The sequence below is a fragment of the Ictidomys tridecemlineatus genome, chromosome 4 (assembly GCF_052094955.1).
Source record: "Ictidomys tridecemlineatus isolate mIctTri1 chromosome 4, mIctTri1.hap1, whole genome shotgun sequence".
Taxonomy (NCBI): Eukaryota; Metazoa; Chordata; class Mammalia; order Rodentia; family Sciuridae; genus Ictidomys; species Ictidomys tridecemlineatus.
The window spans coordinates 39087771-39107409 of record NC_135480.1 but is presented as its reverse complement, the minus strand read 5'-3'; the positions used below and the strand labels follow the sequence as shown (position 1 = coordinate 39107409).

Below are 19639 nucleotides of genomic sequence, written 5' to 3'. Positions count from 1 at the left end.
ATAGTTGGACATAATGCCTTTATTTTATTTACTTATTTTTTTATGTGGTGCTGAGGATGGAACCCAGGGCATTGCACATGCTAGGCAAGTGCACTAACGCCGAGCTACAACCCTAGCTCACTGTCTGAATTCTTTTAATTAAGAATTAAGTAATGATGTGATACAGCAATCGGTATACGGGGTAAAGTTGGGAGTTCATAACCCGCTTGAATCAAACTGTGAAATATGATGTATTAAGAACTGTGTAAGGTTTTGAACGACCAATAATAAAAAAAAAAGAATTAAGTAATGAACCACTTTAAAATCTCCACAATACATGATTGTATATGGAAATATTTTCATTCTAAATATTAATGGTAAAACAGTAATTTATATATTTGCATATGTAAACAACAAAGGTAACAACAGAGATCTTTATGACCTTGAACTAGCCAAATATTTCTAAAGCACCAAATAAAAATGCAATAACTACCTATGAAGGAGTTGACAAAATACACTATATTAAAATAAAAATTGTTCATCATTGACATTATTAATAAAGTGAAAAACTAGCTACATATCGGTAGAAGATTTTGCAACTTGTAACAAGACAAGGTTTTATATTCAAGATGTGTAAAAAAATACTTATAAATCAATAAGAAAAAAATGGTAATTAATTAAATTAGAAAAGTGGTTAAGAGACAGGAATAGGAATTTGCAAAAGAGGATATTTAAAAGGTCAATGACAATATTTACCAAAATTAACCAACACAGAGAACTTCCATGTAAGTGAAAAGAGACAACATTAAACACAAATTTTAACAACTAAAACAAAAAGGTAATAATTACCAGTTTTGTTGCATTTTTTTTATGTTAGGTGCTTCCTAAACCAATGGTGTCTGGCTGATTCTTTGGGCTCAGTAAGTTGAAGGCATAGATTTCAGAATGCAGGAGTTGAAGTAGTGATGGCCTGACTTACCACAATTTCCAGTGATTATAAAAAGTGTATTTCACTTGGCCAAAAATCCTGGTTCTCACAGAAGGACTACTTCTACCTGGGGGAAACAGAAAGATGTCCTCTAAACATAAAACCCTGAATAATGGTTAAGTACTTACCTTGAGTCAGTCTATCTGTAGGTTACAAAGAAAAGGAATTAGCATACCTCCAAGGATAAATATCCATAGTAATCATGAGGAGATAATCCTTCCACTACCCAATGGTGGGTGGGAGGAATGTGTTTGTACTACGATCCTCCGAAGGACCTGTATTTATTCCCATGCCAAATTTTAATTATAAATTGACATGTATAGCAATATGAAATAATAAGTCTCTAACGTTTCATATTTGAGCATCTGGGTGATTCCACAAGACAAGTAATTGAGGCCATAAGAAGTGTTGCCAAGGGAGTGAAGAATAGGTGTTGAGAAATATTAAGTAAAGGAGGAGAAAAGCAATAATCAGTCTTGGGAGCAACTGCACTGGAGAAGTTTATAGTTCAGACCAACAACTTTCCTCTTCTTCAATATTCTAGGAATTGTGAAACAAGAATGCAGATACTTTGGTGGGTGAAATGAATTGGATGTGAGATTCAAGTGCAAAAGGGACACTGTACTTTGGTAAGTAAAGCTAATGCTTCCAACTAGATTTCTATTTGGTTACCCCAGCTACTGTGAGTACTGCCTCTTATTAGTTCAGAGGTGCCCCTTTTCTTGGGCAGTTGCCCTCACTTGGCAGTAGACACTGCTGTAGTGAGGCACTATTCCACTGTCCAATCTCCAATTGTTATACTCAATGAGGTGAACAGCTCACATGCTGAGATCAACTGATATACTACAGAATTCTGGCTCCCATGTCTCCTGGGGGAAACAACACTGCAATATGATTCATACCTGAGACCCTACTGCAGATGAGGCCAAGTCTTGACTTTGTCTGAAAAGATGTTCTAGCTACACTTCTCCTTTTTGTATTCTGCTTCTCTCACGCCTATGTATTTTTTTAAATCACTTCCTAGATAAATCAATTATATTTGAATATGTGTTTCAGTTACTGCTTCTTGAGAATAGAACTTGGAATTTGCTGTGACCCAGAAATTCCCTTTTTGGAACAGACCCAGCAGTAAATTGCAAACCTTGTACACCAAATACTATGTGCAGATATATTCACAACAACATTGCTCATAATAGCCTCAAACAGGAAATAACCTGTAAATAAATCAGAAGCTTATCAACATGTATGTTTATTCTTTCACTACCTATGTTTCTATTTCACTCCCTTGTATTTCAATACAGCATGTACCAGACTATATTTACCAAAAACAACTACAGCAGTATCTCCCATCCTTTCCGCCTTTCTTAAAAAAACTGACTTTAATTCTCCTCCTATATAATGATGCTTTTTACAGTTCTTTCACTTACACTAACTTTTCCTTTGATACTGTTTTTTTACAACAGAGAATGGAAGCAGACATGCTATGTGACCCCTAAGATTAGATCATGCAGATGTCATGATGTCACTTGGGTTTTTGAAGATATTTACTTTTAGAGCTCAGTCATTCTGTAGTTCTGAAGTCCAAACAAGCATTCACAGACAAGACCCATGTAATTCTGAAGACAGATTTCCCATAGGAATCCTAAGAGTTCTACTAGACATGTGATAGGAAGCCTCCAGGGGTTCCAACTCAAAACATTGATACACCCTTGGCCTTCACATATTCTTCAATGAAGACCTAAAAATATGAGGAGCAGAAACAAATACTTCTTAGTAGGACCTGCCCATATTCCATTCCTCACAATCAGTTTGAATAATAAAGTTACTGCTTTATCCTATTGAAAATTTCTGGGCTGGAGGAGGTTGTTTTACAGCATTAGCAATTAGAATACAATCAATATATATATATAGTAATGAAAATGAGTGATCACATGTAATGGGTCTCACATAACGTTGAGCAAAAAATTCAGAATACATGCACTGTGAAATTCTATTTATGCAAATACTAACAGGCCAAACTAAACTATGCAATTATGAATCACTAGTATTTATTTGGTAATAAAGTAAGGGTAGTGGTTTGAGAAGGCATGAGGGCTTTTGAGTGCTCAGAGAATTTGACTTCCTGACCTGAAGAGTGGTTACATGGGTGTGTCCACTGTTTGTGACAATTCATCAAGCTGTACATTTAAAAATTCCAAAAAATATATAGGTGTTAATCAAACAAATAGTACATTGAGTTAAATTTTGTAATATATGTCAAGTTGAAATCAAGAAAAATATTGTCTATAAGGATAGCAACTTACATCAGTAAAATGCACAATGTTGTTGCTGACTGGAAAGACAACTCTTTTGAAGAAGATATAACTGTGCAAGATCTCCTGAATTGTAGAGACAACTGTCTTTGTTTAAACCTTTTTTTTCAACTTGGTAAGACTAATCTTTAACAATATCCATTTCATTCTCTAAAAGAAGCAGATCTTTCAGTTATTTTAGTGTGATTTCTTTACAAGAATATCTTTCAATTTTAATTAAAACAGTTGCTTTTTAATCATATAAGTTGAGTGTGATCTTAATAGTAATACCAGACCCTTTTATAAAATTAATGTCTCTAAAAGCAAAATTTACCCATCTACATATCAGGTACATTTGAAGAAAAAAAACAAAATGCACATACAGCAAGTTGGTTATGTAGAAAACACAAACAGAGCTCATTTGTTTTTTTTTTTAAAGAGAGAGAGAGAGAGAGAGAGAGAGAATTTTTTTTTTTAATATTTATTTTTTAGTTCTCGGCAGACACAACATCTTTGTTGGTATGTGGTGCTGAGGATCGAACCCGGGCCGCACGCATGCTAGGCGAGCGCGCTACCGCTTGAGCCACATCCCCAGCCCAAGAGCTCATTTGTTTTATAATCCAAGGTCTTATTTGAGTTTTATCAAGTTTGACTGCTGATAATATGAAGAAATATTTTATGAGGCAGCCCAAGAATTAATTAAACAAAATTAAACAAGCTGATTGTAATTACTGATTACTGACTTAATATTTCTCATTCTCATTGAAAAATAAAAATTTCTGAGTCTATAAAAACACTGAAGGATGTTAAGGAAGGGAGATTAAATATTGTGTTCCTTGGTGTGTTTTTAATAAGGAACAGTATATTCTTTGTACTGTCAGTTGTTATTTGCATTATATAATACATTGCACTCCTGAAAATACTTCAATATCTTACTGAATATTTTTTATACCCTCCTTGAAAAGTTAATGAGATTTTAACACTTAAAAAAAAACTTTGGATATTGCAGAAGCTTGAAAATAAAAAAAAATCTTTGAACAACAGTTTAAATAGCTTGTTGTGATTTGGAAAAAAAAAAAAGTCAGTCCATTAATATAATCACTCTGAATTGTAATTCCTTCCTCTTCCTTATGCACTGACCCAAAAGATTTTTTTTTTTAAATTTGTCATATACTTAATGTACTGAATTTCTAAATATGAAGGATATTATAGAACACCAAAACATCAATGAACATTCTAACTGCAAATCATAGTATTTTTCTAATTTGGAAATAAAATGTCTCATTTTAAAGTTTTAAAAATAATGATACTTTTGATACTTCACACTTTTTTAATGGCTTTCCTGTATATCTATGAAAAATACTAAAATCAATCTCATAGTATATTTATTTTTTAGGATATCTTTGTTACATGGTATTGACTAATGAAACAATGACTAATTCATAAGTTTATTTGAAAAAAAATTTATTATTCATCATAAAAATTTTACTCAAGATAAAATCATAGAAATTAAGCCACAAAAGGCTTAGAAATGAACTATTGTAATCTATGGGGTTTGTTTTTTTGCTTGCTTGTTTGTTTTTGTTGTTTTTGGTCATGGAGATTGAACCCAAGGGTCCTCCATAATTGAGTTATATCCCCAGTCCTTTTCATTTTTTTACTTTGATATAGGTTCCGCTAAGTTTCAGAGACTGGCTTTGCACTTGAATCCACCTACCTCAGCCTGTGGAGTCTCTGAGATTACACGAGTGAACCAGCTTGCTTGGTGGTCCATGTTTATTTTAATTTGTGCAAATAAATCCAGAAAAAAGTTAAAACACATGAATGGATATTCTTTGGATAATCAAATCCATACTTGTTCTATAACTCCTGTGCTAAATATAAATGACATTATAAATACATTTTCTCTCACACCCTGAGACATGTTGGTATAGTAGACTCATAGAGTTATTTCCCTAAAACAGAAAAAAAACAAAAATATCTTGCAGAATGCCAAAAAAACCTAATAGCTTTGTAATTTCAAAGACCAAATTTGTTCTATCTGAAGACCAAGTCATCAATTATAACACAAAAACAAATGGTGTTGTCATAATCTTGTTCTCTTTGTACTAATTTAGGTGTTGCTTTAGAGTCCGGGTTTTTTTAAGGTTCTAGGGAGTGGATAAGAACAAGCCATGGTACATCTTTTGAAACAAACTTTACTTTGTTTGTATTGGAGTAAAAGGTTACCCATGGCTCATATTCTTAAAATAGTGTAAGAGGACAATATTTATACAGATATGAAACCAATCTCAGTTTAAGAATTTCATTTCAGAACACTGGATTATGATATAGGAGGGGAAACAATTTACATGTAGTTCAAGGATTAAGACTCTCAATAGGAAAATTTTCTAGATGGGAAAACTTCCAAAAGATGAAAAAAAAGATAAAGTAAAAAAGGAAAAGCTATATTGTTGTAAGTTTAATAAAAAATGCATTATTTGTCTACAGTCCAGGCTTTTAGAGAAGAGATGTCCCCATTGCTAGATTTTTCAATAGATAAACAAAGCATATATATATTAAACTACAGATCATTTACTTGAAATGATTTATTACTTTTGAGTGTCTGTGTTTGTATGTGTGTTTACATATGAATCTAGTTTTTAGAGAAAATTCAAAACATTTTAATATATTATTATTTTTTTATAAAGTAGTATTGTTTTATTTTGGATAACATATACTCAAATACTGCATTTTTGATGTTGAGATTTATAAAAATCTTCAGTTCCATATCAGTTACCAGTGTATTGCCTCTGTGCTGCAAATCAACCCATTTTTGCCATGATTTTTTATTACTGTAGCTCGATCCTGTACATACCTTTGCTTACTAGCTGGCATTATATTGAGCTCATACCACTGTCAGTGTGGGTACTTTTTTTTCTTGGTCTAGGGCTTTCCTGCCAGCTTCCTGCTTAGCGATGCCATAGAGTTCCCAATAATCGCTTCTGGAAAGCTTTACATGTAGAATCAAACAGGTGCCGGCTCAATTTTTCATGGAAGATAGAAGGTAGTGGTTTACTGCCCTCCTCCCCTTAGATCTCTGGAAGATCAGAAAATTTCTCTACAATACAGTGGGTCTCAGAGACAATGCCTCCAATAAATTAAATATATTAAGGCATGACCATGGTAGCTGTCTTCCTAATTTGTTTTTCCTAAGGAAATTTCACTGACTTCTAAATGTAGTTATAACTGACAATTAAGTTAAAATTACCCTATTACAAATATTGGTGTGGTACTTGTCTCCAGACTGAACCCTGAACAGATTAATGTTCCTGCAGAATTTTGTCTCATTTTTTCAACAGCTCTCATTTCCATTTCACAGTTTTATAACCAAATGCAGGGGGATCTGATTGCCTGGGTTTGAATTGTGGTTTTGCAACTTACTTTCGGTGATGTTTTGAGTAATTACCCTACATTTCTAAGCTTGTGATTTCAAGCTGCAAAATGGATGTGATAAAAATGGTATTTTCCTTATAAAGAATAAATAAATAAATTCATGCCAGGCACATACAGCAGGGCCAACCAACTAGGAAACAAACAATGGTAGCTACTATAACTTGTATTTCTTTAATCTCTCCTCCTCTTTGGGTTATGGTTATAGAAGAACATAATATATAAATTCTGGTAAAATTGTAATGCAGTGTATTAAAAAACAAAATTAAATATCTAACTTCAAATAGACATCTTTTATGGGAAATACTCCCTAAACATCTCATCTTTTCACTTCTTTTTATGATGTATAATTTGGTCATTTACTTGCACTGTAAATCCTTCTTTAAAAATCTGTCTTCAAGAATAAAACGAAAGGCAAAGGCTATGTTTCACTCATCCCTCCCACGGCTGTGAACTCTTCAGAATGTTTAATTATTGAAGACAAGGGGTAGTAAATGAAGATATTATTTTTCTGCATCATTCCATTCAATTTCCAAGATACAAAACTAACATGGATATAAAACTGACCCGGTCACTTCTAGTCAGGGAAACGATTTTATTTTCTGTGACACAGAAGAGAAAGAAAGAAGTCCAAATCTAATAGAATTAGGAGTCGATGGAGGTTAGGCAGAGATCTTATGTGTGCTTAATGGTTAAAGATCTATGGGCTCTGCCACTGCCTGTTCACTAGAGTGAACAATGTACTCCATCCCAAATCACCTCTCTTTCCTCTTTCTTAATTAGTTTGTTAATGAGCTAATGTTTCCAATGGACTGTGAAATTAAAACAATGTGTTGTCTACTGTCATGCCTAAACGTTTTCACTGGACATAAAATGTGTTTCACCCTCACTCTGATTTATGAAAGAATAGGGAAAAAAAAATCATCAGAAGGTGCAGGTGTCTGGCAAGTGAGTAAATAAACCTTCCCAGCATGGGTGACTATTAAACAATCTCAACAAAATGGGGCCATAGGCAGATGCAGTCACTGCGGGAGCCATGCTTAACAGGCAAAGGGAAAGGCTCCTGCAAAATCTCAGATGGAGGAATTTGGCTCAGTGAACCAGGCCATCCTGTCTGTCCCTTTGGCAATCAAGAGGACTCTGGGCACTCTCTGAATGCACCCCAGAGGAAGCTCTTCAGACAACTTTGAGGCAATAATGGTTAAGTTTATTGTTGCCAAGCCATCAGACAACACTAAAGGGGATGTACAAACACAAAACCAGCAAAACCAGAGCACTCACTATTCCTTAAACAAGCATGACACCTTGCTACTTTCTTGTCTCATATTCTCTCCCTGGAAGCGATTTGGTTCTGGATTGTAATATCCTTATTTTTATTTTTAATAATCCTCATTACAAAACACTTACAGGTCACTCTTTTCATTACGTATTACCCAATAATTCACCTTATATGACTTAAACTAGCACTCTCCCATTTTTAAATCTTTCTAACAACACTTATATTTAAAAGGTATGGTGAAAATATTTATTGAATTTTATGTAATGAAATATATCATGAAAACTACAGGGCAGAAAAGAATTTTAAAAAGAGACAGAAACTAAAGCAGTTTAGGATGAAGACAATTCATATTTGGTTTGGGTGATGAAAGCAATTTATAGGAAGAAGTTACTTTGATTCTTGATTCCATTCTTGAAGAATGGAAAGGACTTTAATTTGCAGAGATGGTGACAGGATATACTAGCCCAAAGTGAGCCCAGGAAGGTAGACAGGAAAAGGGAAGTCATATTAGATATAAGGACTTAGCAATGAAAGAATATTTATGTTTTTAGTGGTAGATGGACTTACAATGCATTTATTTTTATTTATTTTTACAAATAAATGAGAATTGAACCGAGTGCCTCACATGTGCTCTGCAAGCACTCTACCACTGAGCCACAACCCTAGCCCACGCAATGGAAGAATGTTGATTCTTGTACGGGACAAGTAGAAGTAGTCCAAGCTAAACAAGCAGGTTAAATTAGGAAGGGAAGAGTATTGAAGGTTAAGTAAGAATTTTGGACTTATGTTTTTAAATATTTTGGAACCATTAAAGGCTTAAGATTTTGAAAATTAATCACATTATGAGTTTACTTTTAAAATTGGGGGGAAAAGTCTTGTGATTTAAGGAAAAAATATTTTAAGATTGAAAGAGATTAACTACCTTCTTCCACCTAGTCTCAGGGTCAGGGAAGTCTTCCTATAATCTTTAGTTCATAAGAGTGCTTTATAGGCTAATTTGCAGGTAGTAGGATAGAGGAGCTTTAAAAAGGCACTCCAGCCCAAAGAAAGCATGAGCTATTGCACAGAAGTGAAGCAGCATGGTGTGAATAACCACAATTGGTTTAATATTTTGCTGCATTTCTAAAGGGCAAAGTAGCCTAGCAACTAAAAGGGTGAGTTGTAGGGGAAGACAGACCTGAACTCCAGTTCTGTATCTTTAAAATTACAGATTGTATTTGAGATTATATTCTTCAATAATTCAAGGAACGTCAGGTAATATAAATGGGTATTTATTTTTCCTATCATTATTTAAAAAAAAACATGTCATAAGAATACAGATATATATATTCTTAATGAAATTGAAGGTCACTATACTGTACAGTAAAATGCTATGGGCACTGTCTCATGTGACAGATCTCTAGAACTTATTTATCTTTTATCACTGAAAGTTTAAACCCATTGAACAAAAACCTGCTTTCCCTCTCCCTAACTCTTGGCAACCATTGCTCTACTCTCTAATTCTATAAGGGGACTATTTTTAAATACCTCCTTTAAGTTCAATCATGCAGCATTTGTCCTTAAGTGACTCCTTATTTCATCTGGCATGAAGATTATGATGTTCATAAATATTGCCCATGTGACAAGTTTTCCTTCTTTGCAAAATAATATTATATCCTGTTTGTGTGCATTTATGTATGTGTAATTTTCTTTATCTACTCATCTGTCTATGCGCTTTTATGTTGTTTTCATATCTTGCCAACTAAGAATAATGCTACAGTGACCATGGAAATGCACATAACTTTTTCAAATAGTGAGTCTATTTCCTTTCAATATATACCCAGCTGTGAGACTGCTGGATCTTATGAAATTTTCATTTCTATTTTTGGGGGGAATCTCCATTCTATTTGTAATAATTTCTATTCATTTATATTCTCAGAATTTATTGCTTCCAATTACTTCACAACTTTACATATACATAGACATCTTAGTGATTATGAGATGATCTCTCATTGTAATTTTTATTTGCTTTTTTCTAGCGATTAATGATTTTGAGAACATTTTCAAATAAGTGTTGGTCATTTGCACATCCTACACAACAAAAACAAAAGAGCCTGTGGAACTACCTGATGCCTCAAAACTTCTACAAGGCAAAGGACACAATTAACAAATGAAAAGGCAGGCACAATAGGATAGAACATCTCCAAACCACATATCTAATAATCAGTTAGTATCTAAAATATATAAGGAACTCATGAAACTCAACTGCAAAAACAACAAAAGCAAAAGACCCAATGAAAACATAGACAAAGGACATGAACAGATATTTTCCAGTTCTGCTTTTTGTGTTTTAAACAAACAAAATCAGAGTCTTATTTTCCTACCTTGTTAGTATGAAAAGTCTTAAAGCAACATGTCAAACATGGCCCTGTGAGAGAGTCAGTTCTCTTGCAAAGAGATTGGAGAAAGAGGCTGACAAGAGACTATATAGCAGGAAAACTATTTCCATGAAAGATTTGAAAGAAATGTGTTTTAGAGAGAGGCAACAAAGAAGATTAAGAGAATGGTATAAGACTAAAAAATAAACTGATCTGTGATTACTTACTTTGGTGACATAAATAATCTTCTAAATGGTATTTCCTTTAACAGAGTCACTATGCTATAATAATAACACCCTTATTTGAAGGATTCTATAAAAAACATATTGCAACCCCAATTTATGATGTTCAGGTTAATATCATGATCCAAACAAACACAGCCTTATAATTTCATGACATCACATTTATTTTCATCTAAATCACATTTCTTAGAAATATCATTCACCATATTTACTAAGTTTAGGCAATTATTTACTTTTCTGGATGTTAAAAGTATTCATAAAATGTTATGTATTTTTTCTTTAAATACTACTTATATCCTTTTCTCTAAACTGCATATAAAGACAGAGAAAAGAAAAATATGATGAAGGACATCAGGAAAAATGAGGAAAATTATAAAATATCTCCTGAAAGATATCAATTTGAAAATAATTCCTGACATATTTATGCTAATATGTGTGATATCGATCCAGATGTCCATGGGATCTGGTTCCCTGCTTGTTAATGTGCTTTTATTTTAGTGTGTTACATAAAATAAATCATTTCACATGCCACCATTCCTATATAAGAGTTGGTTGATATTTATTTTTATTTTTCTATCATCATATAAAGGAAGCACTCAGCATAAATATTTTTTTTCAGAAGGTAAAAAATCATAAAAATTGAATTGTAAAAAGAACAAATGATTGGCAAGGTGAAACATGCACAGTAGAAATTTTTTTAGCTTCAAAAATAGAGTTAATCCCAGGTCTTTGTTAATCATTCTGCTACTGAGTTAAAGAGAATTATGCTACTTTTTGTCCTACTCCCTCCCTCTCCAGTTCATTCCTTCCTTTATCCTTTACTACTTTCCTTTGTTTATTTTGTCCTTTCTTATTTGACATTTATCAAAGATTCTGTCCAGGGATCTTTTAATATTAATTTTATATCATCATTCTATTTAATCCCAATTAATCATCTTTATAAAATATATATAATGTATGCATATAAATTTAATCAGGCTTTGCCATTCAGCAAGAGAAGAGTATTTATAATGTGTTAATTACAGCACTTACCAGAAAATGCAATCTATATTATTATCTGTAATGTCATTCTTGATTTCTTGCTCAATTTTCAACCAATTTTCAAGTGCTTTTATTAGTGATATGAAAAATGATTTTATTACTCTTTAATTAGTGTAGAGAGACATATCTCATGTAGTCCACTGCATATAGAGTTTGCCCTAGCTGAGTCTTTTAGCCCCTGGACAGGTACAGCATTAATTCAACTCAAATGTGTATTGAAGTGTGACTTACTCAGAGGACCCTCTGAGTAATGAGATTATTTTTCATTGTTAAGGGAGAAAGAACTTATTTGGAGGTGCATGCATAGTGAAATAGAGATCTATTGGTAAATATCCTCGGGCCAAAATCAAGGTTTTCACAGACCACTGGCCAGGATCATGCAGTTCAACTTGTAGATCCCTGTCACCTGCTAGAAAGCATGTAAAAGTGGAAGTTATGAAAATTACATTTTGGGTTAAGAACTCTGTTATGTGATCATAATCTTTACACATTCACAAACCACTCAACTGAAAAACTGGCCCTGTATATACATCATTTCTTTATCACGTTTTCACCTTTCAACATTAAAAAATAGACTCTTCATTACTTTTTAGTCCATTTATACCATCAGTTTTTCCAATATTTTCCACTCTTTTGCCAAAAACTGAGATATATCATAATTTCCTATCATATATGGTGGCAAGAGATTGGACTTGGAAGTCACCAGGTGCTTTTAAATATTTACTTACATCTGTAATGTGGTAATTACAACACATAATGCAATCTGTAATATGATAATTATAAGTAATTTAATCTGTGTTGTGATATGTAATGTCATTGTTGACTTGTTTTTCAACAAACTCAGGCAAAATTTTCAAGGGCATATTTCATTTGTAAAAGCACTATGATTTGCTCTTTAAAGAAGTGCATTCTTTAGAGAAAATCATGTTTCAAAAAGTTTTTGATTTGTAATAAAATCATCAAAGAAAGTGTATCAAATGTATTTTAAATTTTTGTTCTTATAATATCTGCTATATCTTAGTAGAAACTTCTTCAGAAATTGTCTGCAAAGTCTCATGAAGTTCAATTATAAACCTCATGAAGAGTATAGATATATAAGATTTTACTTTAAAAAATGAAAAGTCAATGGGAATAATACATTTATTCTCATATGTACATCAGTTAAATAAGCAATAAACTCCATTTTGATGCCCTCATTTCAACAATGCAAAAACTGATCAATTGTTTATTCACATGAACACTTTGACCACTTTAACACAAAGAAGAGCTTCAGTACAGTAATGAACCTGACATGAAGATAAACGACTACAATTAGCTTTCTCATTAGTTTTAACTAAGATTGCTTCTTTAGTCACGACTGATTTATCTCTGTTGCACTTCTGTAGTGTGCCAGGAAGCTGCCTGCCAGACAGCAAAGGCAGGTGAAGGGAGTTCATTTAAACATCAGAGAGCAACCTTCCATTTTCCTTTGGATTGATCTGTGGCTGACATTGAAGGGAGGATGCATACACATCAGCTTTTAAATATCCTGTGGGAAAAATCATCAACAACATTGAAAGAAAATGTTTATAAAATATACAAATAGGTTTATGATCTAACAAGTATCCAGAGAACTCTTGGAAAATACTGTGTTAAACATGGATTTTTGGCTCTCTCCCTCTTAGTTCTATTTTTGCTATAATACTACAGATGGTGAGAACTGAGGGTAGGGATAGGTAGGTACATTGTTGTAATAAATTATAAGAGTGTATTGAAGTTTTGGGATTCCTCTTAGGTGTCTAGGTTTCCAAGGTGAGTTCAAACATGAAATTATATCGTCTTCAAGTTTACAGAAAGCCATAGACTGGCAGCAGAGGAGGGATTTTCTTTGCTTTCATTTTTCTCTTTAGGGATGGAGTTTCTCTGTGTTGCCCAGGCTGGCTTCCAACTCCTGGCTCAATCTTGAGATTCTCCTGCCTGGGTGCTGAGACAGCAGTCATGTGTCACCATGCCTGGCTGACTTTGTTTTGCTTCAAGTACCAGGTGAAGATTAATATTTTATGCTTTTCTGATGATTGTTCAGTTTACATAAGCCTGTGAGTTTCTTCTGAGAATCTCTGTGTGTGCACCAGCACCTAGTATAATCTAGAGAGATATGTTCTTACTTTTCCTGGTTGAAAGCTCCCCAGGATGGTACAGTGAAGTGCTCTCAATCATGAATGTTAAGAAACAGAACAGACTTGAGTTTTCAACTGAAAAACTGAGACCTCAGAAGCTCCCTTTCCTCGTCTAAGTGGATGACAAATAATCAAGATACTTCAACACCTGGGCTAGTTAGGGAGCTGAGGATAAATTGGACTAACTAGAGGCAGATAAATTGGACCAAAACATTAAAATGAAAAAAAGATCAAGAAAAACTTGTAGTCCAAGGGTTTTCTTGGACACAGAACTGATGGAAGAGTCATAACTAAAATTAAACATTTCTCTAGGCAATGTTTTTTGGTTTTGTTTTTTATTCCCTTACATGAAGACATTAAGAAAGAAAGTTGTCAGATTAGGATGCTCATGACTGTAGGAGGGGCATTGTTTCCAGCCTACTTCACTGGAAAAACCTGGAAGAAGTATATTTTAAAATTTCAAAAAAAGAAAGTACAAAAGGAGGCTTGTGGTTTAAATTATATAGTTTCTATCTCAATTTCTTTTAAAATAATTATATCCTTTCTAACAATAAAAATAACCATTATAGTTTCTTAATTACTTTTTATACTATATAAAGAAAATAATTTCAAAATAATGATGCCTATGAGAGACAATATCAAATAATTCAGATATTTGTATAAATGTTATTATTTTTTACACTTTGCATAATAGTAGTTTTTAAAAATTTCTTTCAGAAACAATGTTTAATGAGTATAGGAAGAAAGAAAGTATTAACAGAAGGCAAAAAGAGAAGAAGGCCATGAATTTACCTTGAAGTAACAGAATTCCTTATGGGAAAGACATGTACAAGTAAATATTGCATGAGGGGAAGACAATAAAGTTATGGTAGAAATATGATGCAAAGCTCTAGGAGTATTAAAGTAAAAACAGGTGATTTTGACTGACAGTTGAAGAACATTTTTACCTTGTGTCTTGGTGTGAAATAATGAGAAGTATTTTAAAGAACAAAAATAAATGAGGAATAAATTGTAATGAAAATATTAATTTTGGAATCAAATTAAGCCAAACTGAATAATTAGAAATATACCTATAATGGTATATTATATCATTTTAAACCTGCCTCTAAATATGAATTAAATAATGCTAGCTTTACCTCTACTTTATTGGATATTCAGATGGAGATTGCATTTAATGTTTAAGATCTTAGGTGGCTCATATAATTCCTAGAAATTATTTGATATTGTTCCATGTGATTTTTTTATTTATGTCACTCTATTGCTACCTCTACAATTGTTATGTCTTATGTTTCTCCATTAAATTTTTTCTCATTATGATTGAAAAAAATTAGCATATATTACTAAGAACTCATATTTTATTAGCTAAGTTGAATGATACTTTAAAAATATGATGCTATAGATAAAGAAGGATACAAAAAATAAAATAAAAATAAAAAAATTGGTGGATTCAAGACACATTTCAAAAATGTGAAGCTCAATTTCATATTTAATGAAAAATAAGTTATTGATTGTTAAGGCAAAGACAATGATTCACTGTAAGCAACATAATTCACAGGACTTAAAGACATGCAGAAAATAGGTTCATGCTAGATATATCATTTCTTCTTCCAGGAACATAAGGTGTATATATAAATGTGGCTCACTTAAAAATAAAAAATTAAGATAGTATTTCATTATTTCCAAAGCATAATGTGTGACTTTTGAAACAAGTTTGTTCCATGACAAATATACCATTAGCACAAAACAAAATGTATGAAGCTTTATGTGCAATAGTAGTATTTCAATTTTATTCTCTACAGTTAAAACCAAAGCAACAGCCTTCTCTACTTTATTCTAAATTTCACCTTTACAAATGGGCATTTATACCTACCCTGGAATGGCATAATGGAATGATACTAGACATAATTCCTTTTTCTTTCTTGCACATATCAGTACATGATAACACCAGCTCTCTGTATGATTGTATCCAAAATGATTTTTGCTGCATGTAACAAAAAAGAAATCAGTTCATACAGGTTTTGATAAATGGAGTTTTGGTGGTTTTGTGTAATAAACATTAGAAAAAAAGGCAGTTATGGTGAGATAGTTACTAAACAATGATTTTAGAAACATATTTTCCTTTTTCCCCCTTTGTCATTCATCATATAATGACTTACTTTCCTCAGTTACATCTTAACTCCTGTCTACCAAGCATTCAATACACCCACCCAGAGAAGAGGAGTAGGCACAGGAGAAAAGAGTCCTGATGAGTGTTTACATTGTTAAAATAAAGATCAGAAATTCAGAGCTTTCCAGAAGCCACACCTAGACTCCTACTATATCTCTTAGGCAAAAGTTATGGCACTTGGTTATACCTACCCATATGTGGTTTATGGAAATTAAGTTTTCAGTTGGCTACATTGCTATCTGAAACAAATCCAGGACACATAAGCAAGGAGGGGAGTAGGTATATGTGACAGGCAAAACCACAATGCCCAAGCCAAAAACCTGAGAATAACTTTCGACTCAATGAAACTTGCATAAATGGAGAGACATATCATGTTTATGCACAATATTCACATTATTAAAGGGAACTGTAAATATGACCTAATAATAAATTTTAATATTTTCTCTGGAATTATTTTTGTGAAAATTGACTAATTGATTCTGAAATTTATACAGAAAACAAAGTAGCTTCAATTTCCAAAGTTTATGATAGAGCACAAAGATGGAGGATTTATACTATATGATTTTAAGAGTAATTGAATATGATATTTGTGAAAGGATGGAAACAAATTATTCAAACGAAACTGAGTAAAAAAGGAGCCTCACATACATAGTTAATTGATTTCAATAGAAATGTCAAGGCTGACAAGAAAGGGTAAGATTTTCAATTAAAAAAATGAATTCAAAATGAATGAGATCTAAATATACGAGGTAAAATTATAAAACTTCTAGAAATACAGAAAAAATATTCAAGACCTTTAAGGGCAAACATCTGTTTAATGTGACATAAAATAGTAATCTATGAAAGTATGATCAACTTCTCTTTGAAAATATAATAAGCTGAACTAATGAAAATTTAACATTTCTGCTATTTGAAATTTCCATTAAGGAAAAAGAACAAAACATTTCTTAAAGACATATATGGTATGGGGAATTAAACGCAGAATACAAAACACTCTCTTCTGCTTTCCAGTTTCTGTTCTTCCAGACCTAGTAGTAGATACTTTGTGCTATTTTTCTATAGAAAGAAAAAATGGGAGCAGAACATTATTCAGAGAATTTGGACAATTGAGAAATGCAGACTTAATTAAATTTCTAACTTAATAAACTTCAATAAGACATACTTACAAGATCTTTCAGGATCTTATTTCCAATTGTTTCTTCAGTCTTATTTTCCCACTATATCTCCAACTGACCACAATGAAAAAAATCACCATCAGCAAAAGATTTTGAACAACACTTTTAGTTGTGAATACAAAATTCATCTACACCTCAGGCTATTTTCAATGCTTAAACTATAAGTACTGACTCTGTTTTTTTTTTTTTTTTTGAACTTTTGACCTTATTTAAGAATCTTTTGTTCTTTTGATAGCAAATGCATACCATCAAATTTAGTTAATTGTTGATGAGCATACTGCAGACAAAGACATGGAGTGATTATCAGAAATAACTAAATGCTTTGGTATTTTATATATGCAATCACTGTCAAGAATGGGTAATGAGATCAAAAGCTATTAAAATTCAAAGAGCGAATGCACCCCCCATAAAAAAAGCTGTTCATTTACAAATGAAATGATAATTAGCATATATTAGAAGGGGAAGGGAACTAGCATTGATTAAGCACCTACTATGTATCAAATATCGTGACATTTAAATTGCAAATCTTATCCAGGAAACAGCTCTTTGAAGTAAGAAATAAAATCTTCATTTTATACACATGTGGAATGTAGGTCTGAAAAAATTAAAAATTGACAAAAACACAGCTATTAAAAATGATCTTGGATATGAGCTCCCATATTTCTCCTAGTTAAGATGCCTCTACTTTTCATAAACTTGCTTAAAAATAGGAAAAAATTATGTATTATCTGAAAAAAAGTCAAATTCAAGAAAGAATGAATAAAACCATTTGAGAAAACATTTACAATTTACCACATTATGTCATATCACATTTTGAAAATCCATCAACTGTAATTTTGACTACTCATATTTTAATCACTTCTAAGTAATTTTTAAAATTTTATAATTGTAGTAAAAGAATTTGTATCATTTTTTAATCAATGAAAATGTTTATATATTAGAATCTATTCTTGAGTATGTTATTCAGAGTGAACCAAACTTTTTTAGTTATATAATATTTCATTATTATGGGAAAGTTTTACAGAAAATTCTTATTTTAATTATTTATTTTCCATAAGAAAGTTTACATGGCATTTTTTTCTACAAATGTTCTTCTCTAGATGACAAATAAACATCCAGAATTGAATTCTGGCCAAGCATTATTTAGAGATCATGGTCATTTGAGACTTATGAAGAAAACAAGCAAAAATAATTTCACCATTAGTTGAATAAACTACACTCATCTGGAAATAACAGAATGCTCCCCCAAATATTCCTCAGGGCATAAAAATAGTTTTCCAAGTTTTATTTAAATCTGCTGAAATCAACAGACATATAATAGGGTATAATGTAAAAACAATTCAGAATCTATAGCACACTGAAAATTATTCTGTTTTCTGAATGTTTCCTATAACCATTTTTAATAACTCAGCCCTAGACATGAACTGTATCAGGAAAGAACAAAGACGAATAATTCATGAGCTGGCCACTACAACATATTAGCAAATTTTTGTACTGCACAAAAACTATACTTGATCCTCGGATACAAGACCTTCACCTCTCTGCTGCCTCAGGCAATGACGTGTTCACCTACAGAATAAACTTTGAAATAGAAATTTGCCTCAATATAGTAGCTGAAGTTATATACAGGTAGTTGTGTGTGTGAGAGGATGTGTATCCATACATATATTTTTCAGCATCTTACGTATCACTAACCCTATGTATTACTCAGTATGAACTTTATCTTCTAGGTGATATTTGAAATTTTTATTCAGTCATTTTAGTGTTTAGAATACTATTATAGAGAAGCTATAAAATTACCCTAATGAACAATGGAAGTTTGAATAAAATTTGGTGTAATAGCTCTGTAAGTCATTTCTCTATCCCTGCAACCAGTTGCTTTGAGTTCAATTTTCCATATGTAGAGGAAATAATTTAACTAATCACTATAAAATAAAACTGGCATATTTCTCCCCACATATCTGCTTGATTTGCCCCTTAAAAATCTATCCATAAAGTAACATCAAGTTTCAACATAAATAAGAATAGCAACTCTGGCGTTTGCTTCCACTTTATGGCTTTGTTTTTTAAGTAAGATCTCAGGATATGTGTAGGTGAAGGTCATTGCTGATTTAAAGTATATCAGGGCATACTTTTAATAACTGTGCAAATCAATTCCATTATCAGATATTCATGCAAGAATCTCATACTCAATATTTAGTAATTCATCAAGAATTTTAGGATAATATAAAACAGCACTGCATTCTTTGGCTTACTCTTCCTATGCTTCTTCCATCACTCACATCTAATAGAGAATGCGACCTCAAACTGCAAGCACTATACATTACATTTCTCTCATTAGATCTTAATAGTTAGCCCAGAGATGCCTATGGAAATAAAGAGAAACAAAGAAAAACAAGTCATACATGTCAAAAAACATCAACAGAACTTGAAAATATTTTGTTTGGAAGGTGGTTAGAATCAGGATAAAAGTCTTCATATCTAAAAATGTGCTTCAAAATAAAATGCAAAAAGGGATAAGGAGATTAAAGT

At 32.2% G+C, this 19639-nt stretch overlaps 1 protein-coding gene across 5 annotated transcripts in view; it reads right to left on the bottom strand.

Annotated features, from left to right (window-relative positions):
* Positions 1-19639, bottom strand: part of LOC144377071 (uncharacterized) — a 411176-nt gene that overhangs the window by 131586 nt on the left and 259951 nt on the right. For 3 of the 5 annotated variants that reach the window (XR_013437681.1, XR_013437684.1, XR_013437685.1), the window contains one exon: positions 829-1034. Coding sequence is in view for 1 of the 5 variants with exons in the window: in XM_078046330.1 (XP_077902456.1) it covers positions 17107-17161 (55 nt within the window). In the remaining 4 variants the exon portion in view is untranslated. Of the gene's footprint in view, positions 1-828; positions 1035-17098; positions 17162-19639 lie in introns of those variants that run through there. The other 2 variants (XM_078046331.1, XM_078046330.1) reach the window with 1 other exon arrangement.